A 25,062-nucleotide genomic window follows, 5' to 3' on the forward strand; every position below is an offset into this window, starting at 1 on the left:
CTCCAGTAAGCTTCAATTTATAGCTTCAATGCTCACTCAGGCTGACAGATGATTAGACAAAATCTCAACCAAAATAAGGTTTTACAGCACATTTGATCCTACAGTTAGTATCTTCAACTTTGAGAAAACAGTCTCACCATGAAGTCCAGTTTGCCAAGTTGTCATGGAATTGTTGATGTTCACTTTTCCAATTTTAGCCATGCTAGTGGCATGGCTGAGATAGCGATTTCCGTTGTGTTGTTAGAGGGTCCACCACTTTAGTCCAGACTAAAATATCTCAACAACTACTGGAAGGATTGCCATTAAATTTTGTACAGACATTTATGTTCCCCAGAAAATGAATCCTACTGACTTTTGTGATCCCTATTTTTCCATGAGGTTCAAATTTGTGGTTTTGAGTAAAAGTTCTTAACGACTATGGGATGAATTTCCATCATTTAGTAGACATTTGTGTTCCCCTCAGGATGAACTCAAGCACCAACATTATGTCATAATTTTAAATGTCCAGTACTTTGGTTTATGACTAATTACCTGCAAAACTAATGACACTCCCAACAGCCTTTGGGTTTAGTACTAATTAGCAAATGTTAGCATGCTAACATGCTAAACTATGATGGTGAACATGGTAAACATTAAAAGAAAACAGCATATTAGCATGCTAATGTTAGCTAAGTACCACCTCAAAGAGCTGCTAACCAGTCTTTCTTCTGAGCACTTCAGGACTTCCTTTGATGGTAATGGTACAAGTGAAACAATAATATGATTATTAATATGATTGTGTACTAACTGTGTAGCCCCGATACTTACACATAAAAGGTTTACATCAGTGTCTTAAAAGCAAAAAAAAGCATTCCCCAAACAAACACGTTAACTTCAGTATGTAGCAAGAGCGATGTAATTTTATTGGTCTAGAGTTAATTATGCTCTATGGGCAGCTAGAGGGACATTCTGTGTGTGCACCGCTTTACATGGTTTCCACAGGACACGAGAACAACTCAGCTGTAATGTGAGAAATGAGAAGTGTCTTTTACCACATTAAAATGTCCACATTGGAATCAATTTTAAAAACAAAGGAAAAAACAGACTTATTCCATAATTTAATCATTTTTATCCAGGAAACTAAAAGGTCTAAGGGTTAAAAATATTGTCTTAAAAATAAAAATAAACAGCTAACAAAAAGAATAAGATCAGAGAGTCAGGTTTTGTTTGGTTGAGAGAAAATTAATAGTCAGAGGCACTGGTTTAGGAGGGGGAGAAAGCTGCCCTCGATAACTGACAGGAGGACATCATCCTTTCCTTTTGATTATCAGAGAAGAGAACGTCCACTGTAAGGACATAGACAGACAAACATAACTTAGTTAGGGGTATGGTCTCCACATTCAGAAGAAACAGTATCACACTCTCAATCAGTACAGCAGGCTCAGGGGGAGAGAGTCCTTCCCTGAAAGTAAATTGCAGTTTGAGGTCCAACTTTTCAGAGTAATCATGTAAAGACAGGGTAAGCAGTTCAATGGTGCCATCTCTCTGTAGAGCAGAGCACTACAATTAAATGAGTGACAGGAAACAACATAATGTGGAGACAGACATTAGGCAGATGAGACAGCATACAGCATCAGCTCAGACAGGACTCGAGTGGCACATGACAGTTAAAGAGACAGAGTATAAGGTTTTTGTGACTCAAAGTGTCACAGTCCACATGTGCAATTTTCTAGCCAACAGTAGCTCCAGCGGTGCTCCACCAAAAACTGCAGTTTCGCCCCTCTGATCCCAAGTCAGTGTTCTTTTATCATACCCTCAGAATGGGATATGATACAGGTATAAGAGGAGGAAGAGGAGAGGGGTGATTTGCTCGTTTATAGGTCGTTCGGGTTGACGATGGTGAAGTCAGAGTCCTTGCTGTGGGTGGAGCCCTCGTCCGGGCTGGAGGAGCCCGAGGCGGTACCAGCCATCAGTGGGTCGTGGAAGGTCCCGGCTGCTCCCTCAGGTTCCATTCGCACCAGGCCGCGCCCTCGCCTAAGTGGGGGGGTGTGCTCAGCTGCCGCCCTTCCTCCTCCTCCCCCTCCTCCTCCCTCAGCGGCCTGCAAATCTCCATCCTGGGATACAAGGATGTAGTCGTCCCAGTTTTTACCCTCTGAGCCGAGGGAAGATGCCACCTGCACACAAAATGGACATAGCTAAAAGTTGTGTGCATGACCAAAGGCTGTATAATCACTATCTGCAGCCCGTTTGACCCTAAAGCTCAATGTATTCAAATGCAACAAAACTCTGACTCACGGGAACATGTGACGTGAGTCATTTCGTTAAGCAGCTATTGTATTATGAAGCATCATTCTTGCTTTGATCCATTTCTAATGGGACAGATTTAGTGTCACGTGGTCTAATCCTGCAAAGAATAATATTCTGGTACAAACACTGGATCATTTTTTCCACACGGTGCAATTTGTTGGCACGAAAATGATCAGATTTAAAAAGGGATTGAATACTGGATCTGAAAATGGAACTGAAAACTAATCTTGTCTGAACTGAGCTTTAGCCTGTAGTTAATACCAATGCAGCTACAGTAAATGCATGGCTCTTAATTTGGTAGCCGGGAAGAGGACTGATCGTTTATTAACCTGTTGCTCAGGTGGGGTCATCGTCTGCTCCTCCTCTTCTTTCTCGTCCGTGCTCACGCTCCCGTCCAGATCGCAGTCCCGGCTCTTCCTGCTGTTTCTATGCTGTTGGTGGTCACTGTGGTGATTGTTGGCGCTCAGAGTGGTCTCAGCGGCTGCCGTGGAGGTGTAGTGATCGTCAGCGATGGTGATCTCCTCGTTCTCCTCAGCCTCCAGCTGGCTTTGGTTGAAGCGCAGTGCCCCCTTCAGGATGTCTTTGATCTGACAAGATGACCAGACAACCAGAAAAGGTGCCCATGTAAGAGGAGCACGATTACAAAAGCATACCATAAACATTAGTGATCAGTGTGCATACTCGTACTAGGTGACGCTCACCTGTTTCAGTCCAGCCAGTGACACCAGGACCTCATCCTCTTTCTCCAGGTGTTCTTGGAGAATCACTTCTTGGATTTTACCTGTGGAGATATAATAAATGAGCTATGCAATCAGCCACACAAATATCCATCTGTGTAAAATTGAAACTTCTCTAAACCGCTTTACTACATAATCTGAACAAAATGAATTTTTTTTAATGTTTTGGAACATAAAATTTCCATGTCCAAAATCTTTCCCTACTTGCAACATGGTGCACTACATTCTCCAATTTGTTGTCCAGAGTCTATAGATGAAATTCAAAAAATCCCCACAATGGAGCAATATGCTGTACTGTTCAAAGCAGGTGCAATTATTGGCATTAACAATGGCATTAAAAAAAAATGAATTTACAGTCTAAACAAATAAATACCTTGTAAGTATTTCTAAGCAAAGATAGAAAACTGAACTAACATAAAATGGAACAATAAATGAATTAAAGCTTGGATTTTATAAACACATTTAAGCCGTCCATCCAATTCATTCAATCTATTTTTCCACATAAATCTAAATACATTTATTTAAATAAAATGCTGGACTGACCTTTTTCAGACACTAACACGCAATAGGCATTATATTACCCAGTGCATTTTAAAAACAGAGGCATGTCCAGGTTTAATACCATTTGAACTGGCTACTGTTTTAGAGACTGAAAATGTTTATGGAGATTTGACCATCTACAGCTGAACTCACATATGTGTGTGTTCATCATCTTAGCACAGTATTTGCTCATGGCCTCCAGATCGTTGATCTGGCCCTGGAGGAAAGATACCTGGGCTTCCAGGTCCTCCTCCTGTTGATAACACACACACACACACACACACACACACACACACACACACACACACACACACACACACACACACACACACACACACACACACACACACACACACACACAGATTAGAGGTATAAAGCAAAAGTGGAGGGGGACAAAAAGGATCTTGATAACAGGCGGCAAAGAGAAGGACAGGAAAACCACAGAGCAGGGATTAGGGTTGAAACTTTTGAGAGAAGATGAGAAAGTTTGACAAACAGAGAGTAAGAGGGACACAAAGTCATGTGGGCAGTCTGACAGAGCGAAAAAAAAGAAAGATTACTGGAACAGACAGCAGGTCGGATAGCTCACCGTCTCCTTCTTGCCCATGGTCTTGCTATGGGAGCGAGAGCGAGTGATGTTGAAGAAAGATTCTTTCTTGGTGGCGGAAAGCGGCGGTGAGGAAGTGCTGACATCACTGCCTCTGGAGGGGGGAAGGGGCGGGGAGGCGGTGGATTGACCCCGCCCACCAGAGAGACTTTCTATGCTGGGAGAGGAGCTGACTGTCCTGGAGCCTTGCCCTGAGATAGGGACAGGAGGCAGAAGGAAATGTCAATGGATGATCTAAAAACCCTTTCCGCTTTTACAACCGAATAATACTGCATGAGGATGGACTTTTTATTCCTGACTGTGTGATCTGAATTTCTGATAGAATAATACTACTACTAGCTTTGTCAGTCCTTTCCTGATGAAATCCTAAGATCTGGTTGAAAAGTTGGAAAAAGTTAGTGTGTGGATCTTGTTCGCGAAGGTTAAAAGAAGAGGCACAATGCTAAAAATATCTGTGTGCCTATAGAAATAATGAGATGTTATGGTTCCCTTCTTTTAATATTTAATTAAAGAGTAGAAGGGTATGATAAGAATGCGAAACATGGATTGAGTCATAGTAATAATATATAGACTTTTTCAGTGTTTAATTGTTAATTATTGTTAAACGCAAAAAAAAAGCATAAATTAAATTTTAATTTAGATGATGCATAAGTCAACTCAAAGAAAAAATAAATTAAAAAAAGGATCATTACATTTGCCAATTGATAATTCTGATTTCTTATTCTGTCTTTAAATGATGAATTAACAAATTAATTTTAAAATGGTGTAGCACAATTATTATTTGACTTTTATTTTTCGTTATTCCATATTAAGGCTGCTTATACAGTATGTTACATTCCCTTTCACAATTATTTTTGTTTCCTGCTTTAACTTTTTCCATTTGACTAATGTAAAGATAAACAGTGTGCTACCTAATAATCAAATTACGTCCAACCCACAGAGTGGGTGATTGGCCAGCTGTTGTGTGTTAGTCATGTGTAGATTGAATTCTGTTAATTATCCATCATTTAAATGCAAATTCAACCAATACATTTTTAATACCCTTTTCCTTTTATTTATGTATTAAATGATTTTTAATTAAAAACTGGGGGTCTATAATTATTCTAGACTCCATAGAAGAAACACAAGAGGAAACCATTGTCTGTGAACTTCTTTGTAAATGCAAAAGGACACAGGCAAACTTGCAAACACGTGACAGGCAACAACAACAATCTTTACAGCCACTGTGTTATGAAAAAAAACAAAGCACATAGAAGCTCTTGAGCAAATGTTCAAGATCAAGCTGTGATCTCCCTCTGCTGGTCACAGTTCACTATAACATGCTGTGTCCATTTACTGTAATATGTGCCTTAATAACAGCTAATCAAGCAGCAGGAACAGATGACAAACAGTGGATGACAAACTTAGTGTGCAGACGTGCAACGGCAGTGAAACAAATGCAGATGATTGGGGGGGTTAAATCACACAAGCGGTTGCCATGGCAGCGGTTACCTTGTGTGTCAGTGTGAGTCTGGCCTGGGAGAGAGACCTGAGACACTCCACCTGAAACTACATCTATCATACAGCAGAGTCAAAGCCGATGTTGCCACAACCATACAAACCAGCATTTAAAAAAAAAAAAAAAAACGCACAGTATGTAATTTCTGTCTATCAGAACAATAACAAAAGATATAGTTTAGTGAAACTGTGAAGTAACATTGGATAATGGGAGTTGTTATCTTCACCACCACTGCTAATGAAAAACTGACATGACTCGGGCAGAAATCCCATCACAGCCGAGGTTATGTATTTAAGTTTTCTTAACGTTATGTCATTTCATTCTGATGAAATAGCCGCAGGTAATGTCAACTAACGTTATGTGGCGAATTCAATCATGGGGTAGCCCAGCGCTGTTTTCCGCGGTCAAAACAATCATAAAAAAAATAACTTTATGAGCATGTTGAACGTTGTTGTAATGTTACAATGTTACTGTGTGCATTATCTCCATGAGCCACTTGGCGCATATCATAGCAAGCTATATCAATATTGAAATATCATATCAATAAAATTAGCTCTCTACTGGATTACTATGAAAAAATAAGGTGTGTGGCAGAAAAAATGCTGTTCTACTGTTACTAAGTGTAATTCTGTGACATTGTATGATTTACACTGATCCTAGGGCATGTGCAACTATAGAAATTAGCAACTAGAGGGGGTAAAGGGGATATGACGGGATTGACAGGCGACAAAAATGAAACACACAGTTATATTGAATAAAACTATGGATTTCTCTGGGTTTGAACATTGTTGGAAACATTTGGGATAATGTAAGTACACAAGTCAACAAAATATATAACATTGGTCTAGTTGTTTTTTGACATTTTAAATGAGGAAATGTTACATATTAAACCTTTAATGGATATTCTGATAATCTGTACTGATGTTAATGTGAAGATGCAGCTAATTAACCAGTTACACAACTGCCAACAAAAATTAGCAAATTAGTAGGGAGTCTGAAGCAAACTGGAACCATTCACCGTTGTGCGCATCTCCTGTCACTCACCTTTGCTGAGGTGCACAGGCATGCTCTCAGACTTGAGCAGGCGATAGTGCTGATTCTGGGCGTGGCTCTGGGTCTGCACCGGCGCATGTCCTGATGGGGGCTCAGCCAGTGGGTGAGGCAGGGTGGGCACAGGGGCTGAGGCAGGGGACGTGGAGGGGGAGGACGAAGAGGAGGAGTGTACCTCGCTGTTGATTGGCGAGATGCCGCCGGACCCTCCCGACATGGCCGGAGCGATGAGCTTCCTACCGAAGCTCAGCAGGCTGTTGGAGACCTTGTTGATGTTGAGGGAAGCTGTTTTTGTACTGGAGCTCGAACTGATAAAAACAAATTTAATTTGATATGGATAAGAAAAACAAAGGCCTACAGATGAACAATAGTGGTGTTTTTTTCATGTTTTAAACCTTTACCTTCACTACTGCTGACCTCTTTCCAAGGTGCGGATTTATTTATTAATTTTTTGATTTATTTGCTTTAAAAAGCTTGCTGTTTTGTGCTCTCAAGTCCTGAATGTCAGTGTTCTGTCCTTCAAATGCGCTAACGAGAAGAAGACTGTTTTCAACAGTCCCTACTTGCAATAGCGTTACCCTGCAATGTTTTATGTCAAAGTGCTCACTGCCCATCTTAAGCAACTTTCAAGTCTCTGTAAGTTAATTTCTATAACACAATGACTAATAAAGACTAGCTGTCTTAAAAATGGTAATGTACTGACTAATTAACTGTTTGACTGACATGCAAACAAGCTGTAGGCTAGTCAGTGCAAACCCAAAGCTGCAGGAGAATGGAAGCCTGTATGAGCAGTGAATTTTGGGCCATACTTTGTCAATGATATATGCTACACTGGAACCAATGGATGTACAGTGGAAAAGCTGACTATACTGCAGGAGTGGTTTTAGAAATTTCTATGAACATTTTGGTACCTTTTTTGCACAATGTGAAAATAGATGTATATTGAAATCTCTTGTGGCCGCTGTGAAATAAGCCCATCTTGAAACTGCACCCAAATTCTGTTAATGTACGATAAAAGTCAACAATTTGAAAGGAGGCACTACCTTTTGATGCACCCAGTGTTTGTGTGGGTTAGGGGGAAGAAAAGATGTGTGTGTACTTTACCGTGTCTTGTTCATCAGATCAGCTCCTCTTGTTTTGTAGTAATCCAGGTTCTGTTGAAACTGGTAGTTGACAGGTCGTGGATAGCTCTACAATATGAGGGATACAATAGACACATTTTTTGTGTCAGCACATTTACAAGTCAGAAAAAATGTCCCTGCTGTGTGTGATAAACAAGTACCATAGGAGAGTAAACAGGTGAACTTAAAATCTGTGTCTATGCCTGACTACGTAAACAAGCAAACTCGTGTGCCCCTGATGTTTCTGAGTCAGTACATATGAGCAACAAGCCTCCTTCCTGACCCCCCCCTCCCCTCCCTCTGTAATTAGGGATGATAACCCCCCAGGTGTGACTGTGATGCGGACGTGGTGTGACATGGTTGTTCACCTGAGGGAAACACTGTCATGTTGGATCAGTACCTTCCTGGAGTTTCATCCCGGGAAAGCAGTGGACAGGAGTGTGGCGAGTTGTTGTGTTTGGGTTTATGGGTCATTGAATTGGGAGGAGGAACAGAAGATGGTTTGTACTGGGACCGTGAGGTGTTAGCTAAGGTCAAAGAACTGGTAATGTCGGATTTAACGTGCACACACGTCAACGACCGGTTTTCATATAAATCCTCTGTGTGTGAGGAGAAGTAAGAGAGTGACAGAGAACAAGGCCTTCGACTGTGTGCGAGTGTGTGATTGCAAAAGAGAAAGAGCGAGTGAAGCAAGTGTGCAACAGAAGAATACACTGAGGGCTTCAAGGTAAAGGCAAAAAAAATTACAATCCTCATTTAGACTGCTACATCCTGAATACGTTTCAAATTTCAGGAATAAAACCAAGTCTTTGCACTTAGTAACTTAGTATATTTCACATTAACCAAGTGGAAGTTCTTTAGGTAGCAGCACCTAGTCGTGTTTTCACCCTCACTATCTTGCAGTCACAACGATCTAACATCATAAATAATAATTACATCATCGCACAAGGAAGCAGCCTCCACAATTAGTCAATAACGCTTTTAGGAAGTAAAATGTTTTCATGTTCAAAATCAGAACAGAGCTTTTTCTCTCTAACACAGGGCCACTACACTGTTTTCCACTCGGGTCATATACATGTTTTTGCAAAGATGGTGTATAATGTTCAGAGATGGTGCGCTGAAAATCTTACCTGCCCACAATTGCAAATTCAACTACATGCAAATCCATGCATCTGAAACAAATCTGTAAAACGAAAGAGGATTTTGCAAGTGAAGCCACTAAACTGTATATCCTTCTGCTGGCGGTTTGAGCAGTTCGGAATTGACTAGGCTGCGTTCTTAAAAATTTTGTCCTAACTGTATCTATTATACCGCTATAAGTGTCCAAATTTGAGGGGCCTCTTGACACTAGCTGTCAGCTCAGAGACCAAATTACTAAACATGGGAGAATAATCAATTGGAGGGTACTTAAGTCTGCTGTGAGAAAAGGAAATTCTAAAAATTTAGATGCAGCTGACTTGTAAAGTGACACTGTTAAGATACAGTGTCTTATAAGACACAGCCTCTTCAACAAGAGTGTAAATGGATTTAGTTTTTGTGAACTGATTGAACAACCACTGGGCCTAAATGAACATCTAAACCGGTCTTTTTTCCTTTAGACACACATCAACAACACTTCTTACTTTTCCCACATTTTCTGTGCAGAGCTGTGAAGTATTTTTTCTAAGCAATTCTGCAGAATTAGTTAATTGTTGGTTAATATATGCAAGGCATTATTGGTAAAACAGTACTAGACATCTGTGACTGTCACAACGATAATCTTGAGTAGTGTTTAAATGTTTCAGGTCTTAACTACCTCTATTCATGTATTACATAGTGTATATAGAGGCCCTCTCATTACATGTAAATGTTAAACATGTATGTACTTTATCTGTGAAACTTCTTCCCATTAACTATGATCCCTCTTATTAACAACGACCGGTTCATTGATTCCATCTGTGCTTCATGTATTTACTGTAAATCGCTAAAATTCATTAACATGTAACCGCTGAAGTGTGAGGAACTGAAACATTTGCTGCTAATTTTAATTCTACTTTTTACACCTAAGCACTTTTTCACAGATCATTAAAGCTGCAAGACTTTTTGGTCTTGACTACATGACTGCTTTTCGAGAATTTCCGCCCACTGGTTCGTGTTTGGGTATGTGTTTCACCTCAACAGAAAGCAAGGGAAATCGTTCTGTTAGTATCGTGTCTCCTCTGCTGTAATTACTGAATATGAAAAGCATGAGTTGGCAGAGTGATTCCAAAGTCAGGTTCCAGGAAAATGTACAAAGGGGTCAAAAAATCTGAGACCACTTCCCCATTCAAGTGAATGGCAAAGTGGGCACAGACTTTTGGACACTGTATGTATTTATTTATAACAGTTCTCCTTTTCTTCTCTCCATATTAACTTGTGACCACTCAGGCATAATGAAAGTGCTTATAATACCACACCGGGACTTTCAGGGGAAACTGAATTGTAAAAACAAACACAAACAGTATCACTTAACCATACGACTGAAAAATCAAAAAAAAAAAAAAAAATCAACATGTATACTGCTTTTTAAATTAATTATGCTAGTGTGTTGCTTACTTTGGGATCTCGAAGAAACAGAGCCTTTTGGAGCAGAGCATTGATGTCTCCTATTGGAGGGTAGTGCATTAGCAAGCCCAGGCAGGTCTGGAAGTTACTAGCAATGACTGAAACAGGAAAATGAATAAATGCAGTATTAGTGATGCTGAAAACTGATGAACAATCTTACCAAAGAACCCAAGTGAAGCACATATTATATGGTATATGGACACACGTTGTTAGGATTAAACCTCAGAGCTTTCCAGTATGGGGACAGTCCTCCCACTCAAACACTAAGTTCCCAATTCAGCTCCTGTACAGTATTAGAGAATGCAAACAAAAACTTCATCAAGGATCCAGCACACAATCAAGTGTGTCAAAAATGATTTCTCTAAGTGTTCTTATCCGTCCTTGCACCTGTTCTACCTGCATCTCTTCGGAAATGCCCCTTTCTGATGAACAGCTTCCTCTTTGTTCCGAGAACATTTGGTTATAACGGCACTACAATTCTGCAGGTCAACAAAATCAGCCCTCTTGTGTTCAATACTGGAAACTTGGAATTTCTATCTAGGGTATCCCTCTCAAAGTACGCTCAGACATGAATTTGAAAGAGCAGATTGATTGAAAAGTCTTCTGAAATGCTGTATTCATGTGTATTTGTTTCCTTGGCGTCTTTTCTAAAGCAGCAGGGACTGAGTGTCTTATAAAAAGACACTTGAGAAGGGACGAGGTTTGCCCACAAGAGTTCAAACCCATATCCTGCCTGTACACATGGCAGCAAAGATTTACTACTGTATTCTATTTAAAGCAATATGACTCCATCTGATTAAGTGAGGTGGAGGAAATCACATTCTTCCAGTTAAGCGTTTCTAGTGAAATTACATGCTACAAAGACAACACATGGCGTTATTGGATTATTTCATTAATAAATGGAGCGTACGAGCGTCTCGGATGTAAAGCAGCATGGCTACAAAGATATAGTCCACCAGGTCCAGAGTGATGCTGTCAGCAAACAGGGCGTCCCACACCACCAGCAAGTCCTGGAGCGGAAACTCACGACCAAACAGCAGGCGCACCCACCGGCTGAAGGACAGAAAGATAAACAGGGTACTGCGTGTGTGTACAGCTGAGGGGTCAAGAAAAGGATGGGGCACACTGAACTGAAGGTGTTAATAACTCACATGCCGTAGATTTGCGGCGCGATCTCCAGCCGGTTGAGGTGCATGTGCAGTTCCACGTCGTGCTTCTTCACCAGCTGGTCCTGGATGCGGTTGACTTTGGTCACTATGGCAACAGATGGCCCAGAGTCCTGGGGCCGAGCGAACGGGATGCTGGTCAGCATCTCTTCCTTACCCTTGAGGAGTAGATCATTATGTAATTAGCAATTCATTATGTAAACATGAATTAGCAGCATCAGGGGCAATTTGATAAAAAAATTTACCACATAAAAGAAGCAATAGTGGTGAATACAGGGTTTCTCTCAAGGAGGGCATACAATTGTCTGGGTTTGAACAAAAGTTTACTTTATGCAGATTTTGTTTTTTAGATACTACATCCCCAAGTTATAATCCTTAAATTTGTATGAAATCAAATCCAATTTATGATACTATTTATGGGCAGCATTTTTCTGCAACAGTCATTCAATGTATTTATATTCAATAATTACTCTGTGTAATAGTTCTCAATGTCAGTGGCAGAGTCCAGCATTCCCATGCTGGATTCAAATTAATACCCAGGCACGAGGGATTCACAGGAAACGATGCATGCTCACAATCCAGCTCAATTTTCTAATGAACAACAGCCTCACTGTTCACTGTTTGCTGCTAATGCAAACCCAACATTTACTTCTGCTGTTAGTTCAAATTACAGGCATCCGATTAGAAACACAAGGTGGCTTTTATTGTGAAACAGTCACAGGGAACACAATGTATTTGTCAGAAAAGTTAGGGCTGACAATGGTAGTTCATCAACAGTGCATTTACAAAACAAGACGACGGTCATTTTCAGCATTTGTTTGACAGCTGATCAGTTTTAAATACTGCAGGGAGTAACAGACCAAGGAGGTGGAGCCTCCGTTAGTGTTCGTTGTAGTATTAAACCACACTTTCTGTTACTACGGTAACCGCAGCTGTTATCAAATCAAACAGAAGTGAAATCTTGAGGATTAATTTAAAGGTTTAATAGCCTTACACGGGCATATCAAGTATAATGTCATGTCGTCATGATAGTGCAGTCAGCTGATGTTGTGGTGCAATGCACAAACAATTTTTGCAATTACAATCTCAAAAGCAGTTCTTCAGATCAAACTGACCTTCCTCACTTCCCTCTCAAAGCTGGAGAACCACGGCTCTGCTGTCTCCATTAGCTGTGAGAACATGGCACTATAGAGAGAGGTGTATGAGTGTGTGTGTGTGTGTGTGTGTGTGTGTGTGTGTGCGTGTGTGCGTGTGTGGGGAGACAGTAAATAATGAGAAAACACAAAAGGGACACAGTGTGAGGTGGAAATAGACATGTAAACCAATTCTAATCATTTGAAAATTAATGAAATTTCTCAATCTGAGCATATTATTCTTATTCCTATTCATATCATATCATCAACTATTCGTCCATTATTAAGACATTACTCACTATGCATCGTGCTCAAGGTACACTGGGTTCAGCAGACACTTCATCTCTTCACTGTAGAGAAAAAAAAAAAAAAAAAAGAGAGACGCTATAGATTGATCTTTCCCCAAATAAACGCAGAGCTATTTTGGCTTCGGACTAGAGCACAAGCTACTGAAGGCCAGGCAGGTCTGAGGGTGTTTATGGTAACGAAAGGGTGAAAGTTTCAGTTTCACAGCTGTGAGGAACTGACCTGGGGCTGGCCGTCTCGCTCGCATGCTGGAAGGCTTGATGGTCACAGTGCAGCACAAACACGATGGGAGCCAGCACCTCGTGCATCCCCTGCAGAAAGACAGGAAGAGAGGGAGGTAGAGGGAGTGTAGGACGTAAGAGGGCAGGGGGAGAAAAAAAATATGGTTCATTTGTGGTCAGTCTTTCGTTAATAGTGATGCACGAGGTTTCTAATCTGCGATGACAGGTTTAATTTAGATATTGTTAGCTGCTGCCCAGCCATATGTCACTTCCAGTTTGCAAAAAAGATGCTGCACTTGCCGTCTATTCATTTGCTGGCACCTGTTACAGACACTGATAATGATTAGGTCACAAAGGCGTTTTGTTCTTTTGTCTGAGCTAACTGGGCACTGACAAGCCCACGCACACACACACATGCGTAGACTATCAACACCCAGAGGCATTAAAGGATCACTTTTCAAAAATACAATGATGTTCAGACTTTTACCTTTAAGTTATGTGAATGAGTTGTAGGGACAATGTGTCAGTACCTGTTTATACAGTAACTGTTCGTTTTCTCTGGCATAACAGAAGAGAATGTCCGTCAGCTTGGTCCTCACATCCTCATCCTGGAAGTAACGGATCTCAGGGAACCTTTAAAAAGAGAAAAGGGGTTTACGGTCATGCTGACAGCAGAAAACAAATAAATAAACAGAAAGATAATGATACTCACGTTCTCAGAACGTCCTGTTTGACCATCCCCTTCAGCTCTTTATCCTGGAAGAACTTGTTCCATAGGCTCTGGATTGGAGAGGAAAAAATAAGACAGAGTCATAAACCGAGTGCTGCCGCATCAATTAAGAAGAGTAACAAAGAGACGAGGCATTCGAGTCTTGGTAGTTGTGTTGGGTTTATAACTAGAAAACTTTCTTTAAAGAATCGTCATTTAAAAAAGTAAAGGAAATACTCATTAATTATTGGAAGCTTTATTCTTACTGAACTGTATGCTTGTATGAAGAGAAATTTGACATTTTTGCATGTTGTTTTAAAGAAGACCTGCTGTATACTACGTCTTTCTACAAAAGACTCTGAACCCAATTAAACACACAAAACATTGATAAGGTTAAAGTGAAATATATTGTAAGTTACAATATAGGAGACAAACAAACCTTATCACAAGAAGTCAGAGCAGTTTGTCTCTCAATAGAAAGAGTCTTACAATCATCTTTATAGTGTTTCTTGAGACAAAGAACTAAATCCCAATTGGTTATGTTTCCTTCAACCAAACACATCATCCAATAAGACAGAAACATATATATAATGTCCACGCGCCGCACATGCACTGGCCATAAATTGATGCTTGGACAAAGCTTAGCTTGGGTTATTTCCATTTTTAGTGAGGCTTCATAGCTAAGCCCCCCTTGACTTATAAAACTTCTGTCTAAGGCCCCTGGGAGACACCCTGAACATTCTATAGGAACATCACCGAAAGTGAATAAATGATAAACCACCTTTTCCTTCACAACACTGACTAAAAGATTTCTTAATTTAACTAACTGATTGTAAGTGTACCATCTAAAAAAAAAAATTAAAAAAAAAAGGCACTATTTTCTCTGTGGTTAGTACCAAAGTGCATAGTTCTTTGCAGCAAACGCCCTTATACCATCTACGGTGTGTTACTGTCATGTCTTGTTGTCTCATTGTTATTATCAGTGTGGCTTTCTGGGTGCATGCCATCACTCAACCAGAAACTGGGAGTGGTAAATTTAAAAAACAACAACAATTTTTTAGGGAAAAAAGGGCATTAGCTTTTTGGTCATTTTAAACCTTTTTATTTAATCCAACATCAGTTCAATGGCTTTATAATATAAATCTGTTAATTACTCAATGATGATGAATCACTGAAACAGCCTATAATTATTGTAATGACACAGTCACATTTTACATCTAAATTTAAAACAACTGTAGGATTGACAGAAAGACGGTGACTGAACACTACAAACACACTTACCCCCTCATCCTGGGACAGCGGGTTGTTGACCACCAGGTCTTGCTGGCCTGCAGCCTTGCGAGGGTTAGTGATGTGCTGAGACAAAAAACAGAATGCACTGCCGTTAATTACAGTCAACATTGTGATCGGAGTTTCCTTAAGTATAGCAGCATATAGGGAGCTATAAGTTATATTTAGTTAAGGTCTTTGATAGTTGAGAAAGTGTGAGGTGACTTAGTTCCTCAAAAATAATGGATAAAATAAATAATTCAATACAATTAGAAATGCAATTTGACCACCAAACCAAGAAAAATAATTTAGAAGATTATTAACATCTATTGCTTCACAAATTTCTCCAGAAACAATGAAAGCTACTGCAACTTTTGGCCATTTTCTTTTCATGCTGAGGGAAATGGCCACAGAGTGGCGCTCTCACCGTCTCTTTGATCTTCTCATACTGGGCTCGGAGCTCCTTGGTCTTGTTGATCCACTGCCCCTTGTCTTCGGGAAGAACCTCCAGGTACAACTGCAGACACACAGTACACAGGTTACTTCATGTTACCTTAACAAAAATTTCCCTCTCTCAGAAGTCACAAACATGCAGAAATTTGACACTTTCAAAACTAAACTCTAAGCCGCTGTTTCCACCAAAAAAGGACTGCAAGCTTCCAGAATTGCTGACTTTTCTGAGGCAGGGAAATTGGCAAAGCCCCTTAAATCAAACTGGATAGGGCTGCTTGATCCATTTGGCACTTACCTTCCAGCATACGCTCCGAAAGCGGCTGCTCCTCAGTCGACCGTTGATGCCTGCCTGCCGGATCCTGGCCAGGTAATTACTGTTGAGGAACAAGTCGTCCCATTCTTTCCTGCACCGAGGAGAGGAGGCAGAGGTAGAGGAGATTTATGAGCTTCTCAACCCAAAATGGGCACGGTATTCCATCTAATGTGTCATCCGGCAGTAAACCGGGAGGCCAGAGCAGCGGGTTGGGCCAAGAGTTTATGATACACTCACACAAGAAAATGCTGGACATACGCACCTGTATGATAGGAAGGTTGACTGAGACTGTGAGTAACTGCTGCTGTCAAGAGATCCTCCTGTTAAAACAGGCACAGACATTACCACAAGGGGGTGATGTAAACAACCAGTTTAGATCACCCCCTTTATTATTTCTTAAAGCTTGTGATCATAAACAAACAACTACCATAATAACTGGCCTGCTCACTGCTTCCTAATGACCCATAAGTTATTTTTGGTGTTTCTTTTTCAAGTCATGTAGGGGATGGGAAAGAGCCAGAAGCAGGCATAGCGATGACAGAAAGTACTTCTCTTTGTCTTTATTGGTGGTAATATGTCTAATTTGGCCTGCAGGTGAACACGCGTTCAAGTCAGAGAGCTGTCTATCAACATTAGTTACAGGAGTAGATCATTCCACAGGGACACTCAGCATGAATATTCATCAGTTCCACAACATGCCAACCCTCAACATTTTCTCTCTCTCACGTGTAAACATAAAAACACCTCTGCCCGGGGGTGTCGCCAGCCACATCTGTGACTCACTTCACAGTCAACTCAAAAATTTCTTTTTTTATTATCTCTTCATGTCAAGTACTTCAACTTATCATGACTGTCTCCTATACTCTATGCCTTGTCCACTGGTAGGAGCCTCTGTTACGGCCCCTGGCTCTCTAAAATGTACACAAAACACAACAAGGACCCAATTAAGAACAGTCCCAATACAGAGGAAGCACTAGTATGTTACGGTCTAAGTCCTACAAGATGTAATTATAGGTCTTATTTTTGGTTGTACAGTCGTATAGGTTGGAGGTTGTATGAAAAAGTTTAACCCTGAGAAATGTCAATGAGAGTTGACATACTAGTGCGGTTCTTGTTGAAATTATGCAGTGGGTCAAACCCCGTCTCCTGCTGCTCATCTGTCTGGAGCGGGTGGCGAGTCTCGAAATTGGGATGCTGCATGACTGCGACCCAGCCGGACCTGGAGAATGAGATAGTAAGGTAGAGAGAAAACAGAAAAACAAAAAAAAACAATTAAATCACAGGTAAGTAAAACAATAGATAACAATAGATAACAGATAATCAAGAGACTAAAAGAACTAGAAAAACAAACGTTGGGTATCTTGTGTTATGTTGTAAATGACCTTTGAACTCCCAAAAGTCTCATCCCAAAAGACCCAGTGATAAAGAGCAATAGGTTTCCTCTAAACTGGCTCTACTGATAAGGAGACTGACTTTCGATCAGAGAGTTTGCTGACAGGTATCTTTCCGGTTTAAGTCCTCTCCAGCAAGAGAGCAGTTCTCTAGCTGACCCCGACCTCTGACCTCAGTAAAGTTTCCCTACTACTAACGATCAACTAATCACCCTCGAACTGTTATCTCAAAACTTACCGTCACAGCCTTGTGATTCTCCACAGCCAAGACTCAGAAGAGAACGATGATTCTGCAAGAAGAAGGTACAATAATGAAAGTAAACACTTTCAGCACGAGGAGAAATGGAGAAGAAGACTCTTAAAGGGTCAAAATAGGATTCCTTATCATTAAAGTCAGCAGAAAAAGAACCTTAGAGCAGCTTAAAAACAAATGTGTCCATAGTGACCTCAGAGGCCTTTAAACACAATGTAGCTCTAGAATCAGGGAGATAGTGAATCAACCATTTGAACATCACATTCACTATACAACGTAGTAAAACGGATCAGATTGGGCTAAATAATGCATGAATAATGAATTATTACTTTTCACAGAACTTTGGTTACACTTGCGATTTTTTTACAATGTGACGATTAAACAGAAGGCTACAGTTTACTCACCTTTTGCATTTAACGGAACTTCACAGCATAAAACAAAACACTGACACTGATTACAGTCAGTGAAGAATGGCTTAAATTAACAAGAAGCACTTGAGCTGCCTGATGCTCCACCATGCTCACTGTGATATATTAAACACAAGCAGTAATGCTAATGAGGTCATTAAGTGGGCAAATTAATGCATTAATTAAATTTTCTGATGTCGACAGACTTCACATAACATATAAACAGTACAGAGTATCTAAAATGATTAAGGAACTTTGAACAGTTTCCAGAAAATCTGTTGTATACAGTATAAACACAATGCTACATTTACGCACATAATAGTTTAAATAAGTGCTCTGAAACCTTTACAAAAGGTAACAGCTACAACAACCAATGACATCTAACCAGAAGTGCACCAGGAGATACAAACTCTTTAACATCATGTAGAGGACAGGACTGAAGGTTTTCACCTGATCAAGTTATCATTTATCCAAAGTCTTGTTTGGTGTTAGTATCTGGTTCACATGACTTGGTTCAGGCTATGTGTCATTGTTTAGTCAGCCTGATCAGAAATCATCATGGCCAACACTGGCGCAGGACATGGTGACCAGGTGGTAAGTAATTATATGTCAGAAAGAGTTACTTTCAGTAGATCATAATATAAATTCATAAAACTAATTATGACTACTGTCTTAATACGCTGATGAATTAAAAATGGTCTAATGGTGTTTGTGGTGCTATTCAGCAACATTTAAAATGTATGTATCCCCCATGATACATGATACATACTGTTGGTTGGACAAAACAGGCACTGTGAAGACGTCACTGTGTGCTGTGAGAAATCCCAATGGGCTTTTTTCAATATTTTCTGACATTGTATAGACTAAACCATTAATTAATTATAGGGCTGGAACAGCCAGTTAATTAAATCACTTTTAGCAGAAAATTAATCTGCTACTTTTCTGATAAATGATTAATCGTTTCAGATATTTTTCAAAACAAGAATTCCAAACATTCTCTGGTTAAAGTGACTCCAAACTACTTTTCTCTGCTTTATATCAATGTAGAATGAATATCTCTGGGTTTTAGACCGTTGGTCAGTATATGTGTCAATTTATAATGATTTTGGGTCAAATAGTCCAGTTGAGCAGCAGACAAAGCAGTCTTCATGTAAAAATCAATATTGTAATAATCTGAGTGTCTTCGTTATTAGTGAAAAATTATGTGCTAACCACAAATACTAATGTTTAAAATGAACACAACAAAACATTAAAAGTAAAATATACCTAGAATTCTCACCAGGTAAACCCTGAGCCAACTTCTCCCTGCCAACCATCCCAGTTCTGAGAAAAGTTTAACTTTCTCTGTGAGACATCACAATCTAGGTTAACCAATTCTGCCTCCACTCTTTATCCGGCTTGGGATTATTCCCATGTTTATGAATATGGGTAGCCTAATACACAGGCCTACAGAATAGCACGCTTCCACAGAGCATTATGTTTTTTTTTTCGCTTATTAATTGTGGAAATAAACACAAAGGCATCTCTTAAACCTATTAACCATGTGAATGGAACAGTGCTCGATAAATCAGCTACACATGCCATCAAAATAGAAATTATTTTATATGCATAATGTATGTGCCTGTTTTCTTAGGAAGCATCTGTTCTCCTCAAAGACTAATGCTCTCCTTAAGTCAGCGCGGTTTTCCTCCTTTCCCTCATAAAAATGACATTATACCATTAAATAATCGTAACTAATCCAGAACTATAGGGAAAAACAGAGGAATGTTGTGAATAGGTACGTCCAATAATAGCCTGTTCTGTTAGTTTTACTTTAAAAGATTGGCATCAAAGATTTAAAGTCTCCCGAGCAACCGAAAATATAACACTAGTCACCTCACACAGAATAATAATTCATATTATCACTATCTGTCTAATGCACAAAGTGTCAGAAGATATTTTAAGGCACATTTTTCCCTAAAGGCCTGCAAACACATCCAGTGCTTTGTCCCTTTTTTCCAAAAATAAAGAGTAATTCTAAACTTTCCAAAGAGGCCTTCATAGATCACTCACTGTGCTTTGAGGAGGTATGACTTGTGTGTGTCTAAGCCTTTGTGAGTGAGTGAGTGGAAGATGATGTGGGTAGAAGACTGGAGGCCTCGCCATGTTAGCACAAGCTTGCCTGAAGCAAGTCTTCTCTTAGCCTTCTGCTGCCTTCATTACTTCTTCCCAGAGTCGAACGTGAAATGACACCCTAACTTTACTACATAATAATCAAGGCAAATTAGCTTCTGCATAATTTACTCCACAGCACCTGGAGACACCTCAATAATTCAAAACACGAATCTTTCATTAAATAATCAAATCAATACATAATGAAATGCATAAATAAATCAACAGACAAATAACACTGCGTCCATCTGTTCTGAGTTAGAGGATCTGTTCCTGGGATTTACAACAACCAGCTCATGAGGCTAAATCCAAACTGTAGCCATTATGTTATCGAGTTACAAACATTAATACTTTTCAACCATTTTCTTTTCAAAGTTATCGCCTCAAGCATGATTTCAAAGGAGCAATTTCAACGTTTTGGATTGTGTAAAGCACTCTGAAAGCATACCAATGTCAAGTCAGACAGCCTCACTCCAAGCCTCTTCCTTCAATAATCCTTATTAATGTGCACTACATTGTACTTCACCTTCCCTTTACTCTAACACACATTCAATCAGGAAGGGACCACAGTTATTACTGGATTTGAGCCTAAAACTCCACTTCACATTCTTTAGTGTCGTGAGAATATTTTCAGAGCCGCATTTAATCTGAACGGCAACAGGGGCAAGGAGTTCACCTCAATTTTGCTGCCAAGTTGACAAAGTAAAATTCACTTCAACTCCTCAGGACGTAGAAGCAGGTTTTGGTCACATATTGGCTGGACAACCACAAGCTAAAGATCTCATTTTCAAGTTGAGGTGTCATGAAAAAAACACAAGGAAAAGCTTCAGCGTGCTCCAAGCTCATTGGCCAAAAGGCACAGGGGCTAAACTATTCTGAAACTAAACCCAGATTAGTCAATTGTACTAAATGTTTTGCTGAAGTGCCTGCAGGATTTCCATTTAGAGACATCTGACTGGATTACAACTGTAGCTCCACTGAAATGAATAGGCTGCAGCCATGTTTTCAGTTCTGGAAAATGCTTTCCACTATTTCTCAAACAAGTCCAGACTTTTACAAATGTACTTATGACATTATTCATCAGCTGAACGATTCCACTAGTCCTCATTTCATCTTAACCATTACCAGAGCAGTCTAATGCAAAGTAGATTCAGGAAAAGAAGCAGCGCATGGGCTCTCCAGAGGATGAAAATTGAAAAAGAATTCAGAAAACGGCGATGAGAAAAGCTGTCACTAACGGCTACAGTCGGAGCGGCAGATTGCAGTTTATTCAAATGTGAAACACTTCAGCTAAACAACCTCACATGCCTCTCCTTCAGCACACAGCGAGAGCCCAGGAGCCTTCACAGTCACATGCTCCAAAAAACGCTGAGAACATGCTTGGGACCTTAACCTTGGCAAAATACCGTGAACTTGCTGGGTCTTGACTGATTCAATTACCAAATAGATGAAGAGAGATGAAATCCTACAGGCATCTGTCTGTATACAAGAACCAGAGCAGTGGTTCCCAAACTGGGGGTCAGGACACCCACAAGAAGTCACAAGATAAATGAAGGGTGTGAATTAATGAATAATTTTACCCCCTGGGGACTCTCAAAACTATTAAAAAAAAAAAAAAAAAAAAAAAAAAAAAGGGGGGGGGGGGTTAGTCTGGTGTAAGTGCTCAAACTCACTGACTTATGCAACTCGGGCCGAGGAGTGGGAAGGAGCTTTGTTTTAAAAAAGTCACAAGCCAAAAAGGTCAGGAACTACTGCACTAAAGGCGACTTGCGGTACAACAACAACAAGGAAGAAACAGTTTAACATCAAGGAGCCCTCTGTGATTTGCAGAAACAGACTCTGGAGTTTAACAAATTTTCCCCATTACTGATCCACAACCTATTTCCCCTCACTGTCACTGCTGGTGTATGCACTAAATGTGTCCCTTTCTAGACTTTTAAGGGTCAACAACACAGCCCGTGGGCGTCTCACTAGTCCAAAATAGCCTCTAGACAGTCAGACTGTAGTCTCCTAGCACCCTTTCCTTTCTTTCTTTTTTTTTAAAACTGTGTACTAGTTCTTGGCAGTGTGGAGAGGTGTGTGAAAACGCATTAAACCGTGCAGGCAGGCGGTGCTGGCTGTTGCCAACCCTCTGCACTGCCCCCGAACCCATCACTAAATCTGTCATGCAGGGTGGCCCAGCCCGGGGAAATGGGTTGAAGGCACACTGCACAAGCAAACCACCGCAGAAGCCATATTTTTTTTTCCCTTCAGTTTTTAACTTTATAATTTATAGCCATCGCTGAAAGTAACTATAATTTGACAAAAAAATGCACACAGTGTCCGTCTGTGATGCACGACGATTGGTGACAGGCAGAGGGATTATCGATCCGGGGGGGGCACAACGCCAAACAACAGCTAGGATAGCTTGCATCGTGTGTCGGCTAGCAACGGTAGATGAAGGCTAAACTAATTGAATAAACTTACAGCGACATGCTGCAGGTCTGCGTTGACTGAATATGACTTGAGCTGACAGGAAGCAGATAAGCTAATGTAACGTTAGCCTGGCTGTTAGCAAGCTGTAACCGAGCCGATGCACGGGCCTGTCGTTACTTCCGATACACACACACACACACACACACACACACACAGCTACTGTAAGACCACGAGACAAAGTGTAACACACACACACACAGGTTGACACAACTATGACTAGTGGCACAGAAAAATCCGTTACCAGTTATGGGGTCTCAGTGTTCATGCAGGACGCCTCATTCTGCTGTGCCGGACTCTCTGCTGATTTGTAAACAGTAGCGGGTCAGGCGGATGTGCTGAAGACCAGCTGACTGATCACATGACCGGGGGAGCTGAAGCCGATGGTGTCCTCTGTCTGCAGGTAGCTGCTCCGTAGTTCAGTGTGCGTCGAGTCGAACTAGCACCTCCTGAGCTTTCACTCATGCAGGCCTCCGTCCCAAACGGACAAAAAGTGTGTTTAGTGGTCTATTTAATTTTGGTGTGTATTTTCAAAATGTTCTCTGGGGTTTTGGTTTTGGCCTAAAAGTTCAGTCAACATTTTTGGCAGTCTGTGTTCAGTACTTTACTGAGTTATTTCCATTTCATGCTACTACATTATATTTCGTAGAGAAATATAGTACTTTTGCCCTTATTTGGCAGCTAGTTACTAATTACTTCGCAAATTAAGATTTTTTTAAATAAATGCTACATCTAAACCACCTTCAATGTTGCTTACATGGTAATGTATCAATGATATCCACTAATGTCGTGGAACATATACATTACATAATAATGTCACTGCATACCGGGCACTTTCACTATCAATATTTAAACATTTATTTATTTTATCGTTTTTAAATGCAGGATTGTAACAGTATTTGTACACGGGATTATTAGGTTTGTAGTTAAGTAATCTAAATACTTCTGCCACCACTGCTTTCTTGAAATACCAAATAAGCACATGGGCCTGCCTATGTTGAAAAAACAAACAAACTGTGGAGCTATTCTTGTGTAAGCCAAAATTAAATTGTACTTTGCTGTCAGATGTAACTGCTGATTGAGAGAATTATGATTATGGTTGGTAATTTGCAAACAGGGTAAAATAAACAAAAAACAAAAACGAGACATACAAACATATGGAGTTGGTAATATTTCAAATAATTGATATTTGTACTTCCACTCCTGGCAGGCGTAGCAAGGATTCCATAGTATTACATACCACAAACTGGACTCATATCTTTGCCCAGATAGTCCCTTGCGAGATCCATGGCAAGCATCACGCATGCACCCTGCGCTGCTTACTCTAGCCCTACACTTGGATTTTCACCGTCCTTCTCCATCTGGTGCCAATCCCATCAGACAGGTTGAAAAACAACTCTGAGATTTCTGGGTGTCCAACTACCTAAGAAAATATTGCATAGGAGATTTCAAATTCAGTTGCAAATGTATCAGCACACAAATGCATAGATTTCTGTGTCTTAATCTACACCATAAAAGAGGAAAGATATTTCCTAGTTCAAAAAACAACAACAAACAACAAAAGATGGTCAGATCGCGAAGAAATAAAGAATCAAAAATAAGAAAGAAAGAGAAAGGAAAAAGAGGAGATGCAGTGGAAACTGAGCGAAAAATGAGCCTAAAAACGAATCTTACTGCATTGTTAGAGCACAAGGTTGTGGTGGACCGCACCACCAAGGAGAAAAGCACATCATGAATAAACAAGAATACTGAAGGAGCTCTTCAGCGTGAGGGTTAATTAAGACAGTTTTATGGAGACTTAATTGCAGCAATTTCTGAGGTCAGACGAGTCAAGTTTATCTGTAGAGTGCTTTTAACCAACACCTTTACCATAAAGTGCTTCCCACAGACAAAAGCAAGGCCAAAAACAAACTAAACTCTACAAGCATGACGGGCATGATGGGAAAAGGCAGGAGTCCACGTGAAAATATAGGCAGGTGGTGACATTTAATAGCATTAATGAGTCTAATGTGTGCATCGGTTTGTATTTGTGTGGCGGTGAGGGTTAACACAAAGCAGTTATAATGGTCTTCATTACCATTACATCACCATCATCATCACAGGCATGGCATTTCAAGAGCGCTATTATCGTCATTATTATAGCTAATATTACTGATGCTGAGGCGTTCACGGTCTCTTGTTGGCTCTAACTAAGGTATCGTCATGGAAACAGACGACAGAATAGAACATAGCTTTATTGAATTACTCTGTAAAGCTGTTCTGACCAAATGGGGCTTGAATGTTGCACTGTCTGAGCAGGGAACAGCAACGTGAAAAGTCCTGAGGTGAGACAGATGAGAGTGAGGGGCAGAGAGGGAGAGACAAAAACACAGATAGAAATAGCAGTTGAGGCAGAT

The 25,062-nt window shown here is 40.3% G+C and overlaps 1 protein-coding gene across 2 annotated transcripts; it reads right to left on the reverse strand.

Annotated features, from left to right (window-relative positions):
• Nucleotides 1–866: 866 nt before the first annotated feature.
• On the reverse strand, nucleotides 867–23,041 carry tbc1d5 (TBC1 domain family, member 5). 2 transcript variants are annotated; one of them, XM_040121751.1, is made up of 23 exons: nucleotides 22,911–23,041; nucleotides 17,622–17,673; nucleotides 17,093–17,211; nucleotides 16,255–16,312; nucleotides 15,975–16,083; nucleotides 15,654–15,743; nucleotides 15,239–15,313; nucleotides 13,961–14,028; nucleotides 13,779–13,881; nucleotides 13,250–13,338; nucleotides 13,021–13,071; nucleotides 12,704–12,773; nucleotides 11,574–11,746; nucleotides 11,333–11,475; nucleotides 10,414–10,520; nucleotides 7,823–7,908; nucleotides 6,713–7,026; nucleotides 5,662–5,724; nucleotides 4,153–4,361; nucleotides 3,717–3,816; nucleotides 2,988–3,067; nucleotides 2,616–2,873; nucleotides 867–2,153 (listed from the first exon to the last, which is right to left on the reverse strand). In XM_040121751.1, exons 3-23 carry the CDS (start codon nucleotides 17,190–17,192, stop codon nucleotides 1,854–1,856), a joined length of 2,646 nt encoding a protein of 881 aa, XP_039977685.1. In that variant the 5' UTR covers nucleotides 17,193–17,211; nucleotides 17,622–17,673; nucleotides 22,911–23,041; the 3' UTR covers nucleotides 867–1,853. The 2 variants fall into 2 exon arrangements, with proteins under 2 accessions (XP_039977685.1, XP_039977686.1); XM_040121752.1 differs by lacking the exon at nucleotides 5,662–5,724.
• Nucleotides 23,042–25,062: the final 2,021 nt, after the last annotated feature.

Source organism: Xiphias gladius, chromosome 24 (genome assembly GCF_016859285.1).
Source record: "Xiphias gladius isolate SHS-SW01 ecotype Sanya breed wild chromosome 24, ASM1685928v1, whole genome shotgun sequence".
NCBI lineage: Eukaryota > Metazoa > Chordata > Actinopteri > Istiophoriformes > Xiphiidae > Xiphias > Xiphias gladius.